The 7,269-nt window shown below is 33.3% G+C and overlaps 1 protein-coding gene across 2 annotated transcripts in view; it reads left to right on the forward strand.

Annotated features, from left to right (window-relative positions):
* Window positions 1–592: 592 nt before the first annotated feature.
* LOC140158888 (BDNF/NT-3 growth factors receptor-like) overlaps window positions 593–7,269 on the forward strand; it is a 161,362-nt gene continuing 154,685 nt past the window's right edge. For both annotated transcript variants that reach the window (XM_072182155.1, XM_072182156.1), the window contains exon 1: window positions 593–1,028. In XM_072182155.1, coding sequence (XP_072038256.1) covers window positions 751–1,028 — 278 coding nt within the window. In that variant the 5' untranslated portion in view covers window positions 593–750. The remainder of the gene's footprint in view (window positions 1,029–7,269) is intronic.

Below are 7,269 nucleotides of genomic sequence, written 5' to 3' on the forward strand. Positions count from 1 at the left end.
ACTATACACCACGTATGGATGAACAACTGATAAAATGTCAAATGTGTGCTGTAGACGTTTAGCAGAGTGACCGTCCACTGTAGAAGATAAGGCATTGATAAACTACTCGAGTCACGGAACGAACCGAATAGCACGCACGCATTGTCTTACACTGGACTTGCTTGCATTCATATATGCGCGCCAAAAATAACTAAAAAGTTCATAACATCAATAATCACTCGCAAGTAATAATACCATTGCAAGGCCATAGTGATTGACTATTTACCCCGGGTGTCTCACCTAGAAAAGGTAAGCAAACAACAGAACTGTAATGGCAGTCATCTACAAACACACTTGTAAGGGAGTTTCAACTACACATTCAAGGACTTCGTCAATCTGTACCGTCACCGTGATCCCATATTGCTTACTACGTTCACAATATCAATGGACTCTGATCAGAGAGTCGAGATAATTGTCCTTCACACGTATTCAAAGGTGACTTAAGCAAGGACTGACAACAGACCAGTGTTATATTGGACAGGATTATAGAAACACGTTTTTAGACGTTCTATAAGCCTTCACCATAGACCTTTCTATTTCCAGGGTCTATGCCTTCACTTCTGATTCAAATGTATTCATATACAATTACGACCAAAACTATATTTCACATTTTAACTTTTTGACCAAACGACTTTTTTGGTTTAACGCAGACAATCGTGTGGACGGATTTTACCACTTTGGAGTTACTATACGCAGATTACACTAACCATCATGAAGCATCTCTACCTGATTCCTTTGACTTATATCGTAATGTCATCGTACCTGACGAACTATAGGACATTGTCAAGTCCAATGGCAGCATCTATTGACGAATGTGGAAAAATATTAAATACTAAATACCTGCAACAGTCTTGTATGTGTATTCAACTTAGTGCGGGCCCAGAAGGGGAGAATTTACTTACACTCGTATGTAATAAGACTGATACATTGGATTACATACCTACTTTGGGAGAGAGTGTACCAACAGGAGCATCAGCTGTACAGAGACTGTAAGTAAAGCCTATTTTTCTGTCTTGTGTCTTCTCTTCTTTGCTACTCTTAAATCACTAAAGCTGTTATCATGGTTATATAACACGTACGGTAGCCAGAAGCTGTCTAGTCGACGGTACCTGGTTAAGAAATATTGAAAAAAGGAGATAGAGAAAATGAAATAGAAAGCAAGAAACTACACGTAGAAAGATGGAATTAGAAAAAAACGTACCTGTAGGCTACTCATGTGTTGTATAAACTTGATCGCAGCGTCATTTAACCACATTTTTGCAGGCTGAATTGGTTATTAACAAATCATTATTTTTGTATAACACATTATTGACGTTTCAAGCAAATGGCTTAATTTGTCGACAAGAAAGCAACGAAGCGAGCATTTAATGCAAAACATTTGTTGAAAACACATTACGAGTCATCAGGTCTGATATTAGCATTACTTTACATCTTGATTAGTACGTTTTAGCGCTCTTCACGCCTCATTTCCAAATGTCTTTAAGCGAAACACAATCAAAATATTGCAACTGTAATTTCGTGTCGATGTTTATGTTAGCGAAAGTGTAATCCAAGATTTACATATTTTTGTTAACTTATTATGTATGAAAACTAAATTTACAGTACATGTATGGTATTAAAAGATACGACAACATGGCAAATGCATCAAAAGAGAATTAATAATAGAAAGAAATTGTATACCACTCATAAACGTTGAATTGTTTATCTAGTCATGCAGTCATACATATTTTTCCCAATTCGTTTTCTGTTATTACAAACGGCGATCTATAAAAAAAAAAGTCGAGCTACAAAAATGGCCCTGTGGGTCTGGATTCCCCATATTAGATTAATCAGCACGCACGTGAGGTGAATCTCGCAGTGTTTAAGCAAAAGATTCGGAATATGGATGAGATGTATTAAAGGTTCGCAACATTGCAATGGACAGGTTTCTTATAGCTTTCTATAATTTGATTTAAAAGAGCATATTCTAAAGGCCAATTTAGACGGTGCAGTGTCTGGTGTAGAAAAGGTAAACTAGTAATTGGTCGTGACTTATTTATACATTTTTGATATATTGAATTGGAATTAATGTGAAGTTAAAGAAGAATTGAATTTGACTTTCAATTGTTTTAAGTTCAGACAATCAAATTGTATACAAAATTATATATGCTCTAACAACTGCAAATATTTATCCAAAATTAAAAATTGAGCCCATGTGTTTTTCGATTCGGAAAATCTGTTATCCATGGAAGAAATATTGTAACTTTCTAGATTAGTGATGACATCATTGTAGAGCAAATTAAATATTTTTGAAGAATTGATTGCTAAAGACATACACAAAATCATCTTCTTTGATAAAAGCAAATGTTATGATGAAATTTCAAGCACTCACTTCAGACGGTTTAGTATCATATCGCTTGCAATAATCAACTCCTTCATCAAATCCTTCAAAATTTGCTTACAGTATAAGGGTTTTAGTTTAGAACAAACCAAATTACTAATTACAGAGTATATGTCAGGAAATTGATCTCAGTGCTGACAGACAGACAGCCAGACAGACAGACAGACAGACAAGACAGAATGTGGGTGGATGAGGGAGAAGAGATCCCAGTGTTCAGGTGTTCGTATCCAAAAGCGTATTAATGCATAATCGTTCTAATGAAATCCAAAATTTCGGTACCATTTCAAAAACAGTGTCAAAAAACATTTTTCCATGTTCGTATATTTTTCAACGAGCACACCATACTGCTTTTATTCATATTAAAGTAATATGTATGAGTAAAATGAATAATAATTGAGTTTAGCATAAGAAGTTAGAGCATACAGTTGAATGTAGTCCTTCTAGAAGGACATCGGTTATTGTGGAGTGGAGAGCTCGGCGTCGCTACACAGTTTTTAACATCAGCCGAGAATATTCTTTTAGGAGATTCTTGAACACATACCTTATTTTTTTTAATTTCGTGTATACGCTTTCATCAATATCGCAAAATAAAAAATAAATGTTCGCAAAAAGACTTGAAAATTGACCTCCTTTTTCGTGACATTCAGAACGATCGTGCTTATTAATAATAGGAGAGAACATCGGGTAAAAAGATCAAGAAGACAGAAAAAGACAGACAGTTACAGACAGACAAAATATAGACAGACATGAAATATAATGCTATAGGATTCATCTTGTGACACACTCATATATCGGAGGAAAAAAAAGCAGAGTGTCAGCCTTAGGGAAATCACTGCATTTTTCATAGAATACTCTTGGAAACCGCCAACTCATAATATACCAATAAACATCGTGATTCTTAAATCGCCAGTCATGATTAAAATTTATATTATACTCATCATCATCATTAATGTGTTCTCTTATAACCGCCAATGACATACCATGGAAATAGAAGATATACATGGTCAATGACTCAGGTCTTTGTTCTTGTGTCAGTTACAACATAAAAATCATCATGGGACGCGAACCGTTTAATTGTTTTTATATGTTTTCAGGGTTTTCAGTAAGGTCGAAAGAAGAATACAAATTTCCTGAACCTATTCACCCATTGAGTTGTTAATTACAACATTTTGAAAAGATTCAAGGCCTTAAATCTCTGAGAATGAACTAATAATTGCATACAATATTTCAATGATTTTACAAAGCATAATGCAAACTGTCGACATACTTATAAAGAAGGTTAATAGTTCATGGGTATATCTTTGCATCCATTTAACATAATGGTGTTTGCTATATTGCATACGTTAATGGTAATTAGCGACATATTATAAACATCGTTTCGAGGGTGTTGTGTGAACCTGCAATAGCTGCCAGGTGTCATATGTGTACAATATAGAATGCAGAAATGGTCATATTGTCTACAGGGCAGCTATTGACATATAGGCATTTCTGATACGCCCTCGATTTGTAAATAACATAAGTATCATTTAGTTCAGGGTTAAACTCACAGTATACATGTTTGATCTGAATACCCGAAATTTATCCTTGAGAGAAAGCAAATAATTTTATTATGTCATGACTGTGTGATGAAAAAGAGTCAAAGGGTCATATCGGACACGATTGATATTAATAAAAGGAATGATAACGCGCTAGACGATGATCAATTAATCTAATCGATTGATTACATTTCCTAAAATTGATATTTGAAATTAATGAAATTATTGCATGTTATTTTCTCCATTGGTTATGCTGAGTTCATACAAGGTGACTCGCTATTATTGGAAGTCATGATGTGTATAATTTAAGTTATTTAACAGTACATTGATTTGGGGAAAAATAAGGATTTAGAAAATAATGAAATTATTGCAACTTATTGCAACAAGGTGATTCGCTAGTAATAGTATAATTAGAAGTCATGATGTGTAATAATTTATAATTTAACAGTATATACATTAGTTTGGGGGAAAAATGAGGACAAATGAAATGTATTCAGTTGAATGTGAATAAAGTCGCAAGTACATAGTAATAACAAAGCACTTGCGGTATTATTGTGTTCAAGCATCATGGAAATACAGTAGGCCATAATACTAGTAGTAATGATTACACAAAAGGTGTGATTTTATCGTGAAAATGGTAAAAATATTAAAAATAAGATACAATGATAAATACTTTCGTAATTTGTAAGTTGTTTTATATTTTATATTTGATTATAAAATTCTACAAATTAATTTTACAAAATTTAAAGAAATATTATCAAGCTTCGTTGCCCCAAACCAGGATCAACATAATTGCATTTTTTAGTATTTCATGTCATAATATTTTCAGTTCATATAATAATAATAATAATAATAATAATAATAATAATAATAATAATAATAATAATAATAATAAAACAGTATTTATATAGCGCATTGTGAATCTCAGATTCCTCAATGCGCTTTACAGATTTAAAAACTACCAAACTTAATTTACAATATATGATTTTAACTTAAGAATTATACAAACATATACAACGGAAACCTTGAATTAAGCATATAGTTTAAATTAATGAGCAATCAAGAGTGATTTTAATTCAATTCAATGGAGATTAATGATGAAATTACTGACAATACTGACAATTAATGATGAAGTATACGCATTTTTAAGGACCTTTAAGGTAAAATGCAATTACATTACGGTATATAAATTGGCACACCTCGCACAATTAACAGATCTAAGTATTTCCATTCACTGTGATTTCAAATGGAATTTCAAGTAAGTTAGTAGCTATTTAAAGTAATTAGTTACTTAATTCAAGGATTATTCTTGGAGAAGATCATGAGCGCATAACCTATCGTATCTAGGCAATTGTGGTTTTGACAAGATAAGGTTTTTAGAAAAAAGCTATTGCTCAGGTAAGCCCCGATCATTGACTCGTTTAATATGAGGTGTAATCAGGTAACAATTTATTCGCATGCATACAACACAACAACATGCTCACGAGCACGCACGATTTCCCGTTTGTTTTAGGTTGTCTGACATTTAATTTTTTTTATTCAGTTTTTTTATTAAAAAAAAGGGAGAGAAAGGGGAGAAGAAAATTAATATGTATCATATTAATTTTAATAATAATGGCGCAGCTGCATGACCTATCAAACAGTTAAAGCAATATTAAAACAAAACGGAAAGTGTGTCACTTTTAGCATTTCATATTGAATTCTTCGGTATTAACCAAATTACATCGATAAAAAGATTTACTTTATTTACTATACTACAACGAAAAAATAGTAGAAAATTATCACTCTGTACCCAAAACGGATCAATGCAAATCAACTTACTGGGGTATGTGAGGAAAGGTGGATAAAATAAAAAAAGTTGCACTTTCGCCTTCTTGTATATATTACCATTTCATTGCTCACCACAACATGTCCAATTGTCCATATTATGAATATAAAGATTATAGATTAAGATTAGCAATCATTTCTTCCAAAATAGGCTAATACTTGACTGAAAAGTTATTCAAATAGCCCAATTGATAGAGTAATTATTGCGTATGTCAATGGGATTTTTCAAATATCTGTTTTATTCAATATGGGTTATATATGAGTTCAATATACAGAGTTTCAATACGTCTTGTTTTTCATTTACTAAATCACAAATGTGAACCTTTTGAAGGGGTAAACGACCAAGAAATGAAGGGGGATTGGTGCATCAAACAACAACAATCTTCGCAAATTAATTTGATCTTGTTTTTCAAGCAAGGTATTTTGACAACAAAAACAAATAGCACATTTAAAGAGTGGAATCCAATCAACCATTGATTGTAGGGTTGCTAAAACTAATGGTCCAAATTATTGTATTCAGCCGCGAGTATTGAACGTAGTAATTGTTTATAATTGTACTCGATGGTGCAGATTTCTTTTTGACATGGGCTGGGGTGGGGTATTTTAACTTTATTTACGGGCTTCATTCTATTCTAAAGCCCGTGAAAATTTGCCTTTCGAAACTAAAATATAACGTAGCACTGTAACAAATGTGCGCAAAGAAGTGCGCGAAAACTTTTTACGCTACAAAATGGTTAGTTTGGTCAAACAACACGCATTTGCGTAATAATGAGGTAGGGGTAATTGCATGGACCACCCCTTGTCGAATCGAATATTAGGATTTACCCCCCCCCCACACCTATGATTGGGCTACTAAATGGCGGATTAGGCAATACTGTGCGCACAGACAATCTCTAATAAAAGTCTGCGAATTGAAAGGAAAGAAGAGGCACGGTGTTATTAATTTTCTGTATGTCTTCCCATTGCCAAATGTCAACAAATGACTGTTGTAAGTGTTGATTAATTTCCCATGAATTAATGGAGTTTCATCGATCACCTGGAATGAGAAATCAGTAAACATTCCAACATCTGTGAATATCCCATATATAGGTAAATTCCACATTGAGATATTCAATTTGACATCTTACCCCACACACTATGGACCACAATGGCCTCATCCCAATGGCATAGTTCTATAACCTCAAAGCTCCTCAATTACATAATCATAGTGCAAAATTTGACCTCAAATGGCAGAGTATGAGTTTTTGTACCCAAATCTTCAAAGGTCATTCAATGAATGTACAAATGTATTGGAGTTAAAGAACTGTGCCCTGATACATGAGTATGTTGTAGATCCTAGTGATATATTATTTTGAAACCCATACTCCCAAATGATACTTGTGTTATACCCAAGTTATATTTTCCAAAACGAGAGTAATTCAAAGGGAAGTTACCTCTATTCTCTTTGAAATCTATACTCCCTCTGTGCATATACCCGGACATACCTAT

The sequence above is a fragment of the Amphiura filiformis genome, chromosome 8 (genome assembly GCF_039555335.1).
Source record: "Amphiura filiformis chromosome 8, Afil_fr2py, whole genome shotgun sequence".
In the NCBI taxonomy this organism is placed as follows: domain Eukaryota; kingdom Metazoa; phylum Echinodermata; class Ophiuroidea; order Amphilepidida; family Amphiuridae; genus Amphiura; species Amphiura filiformis.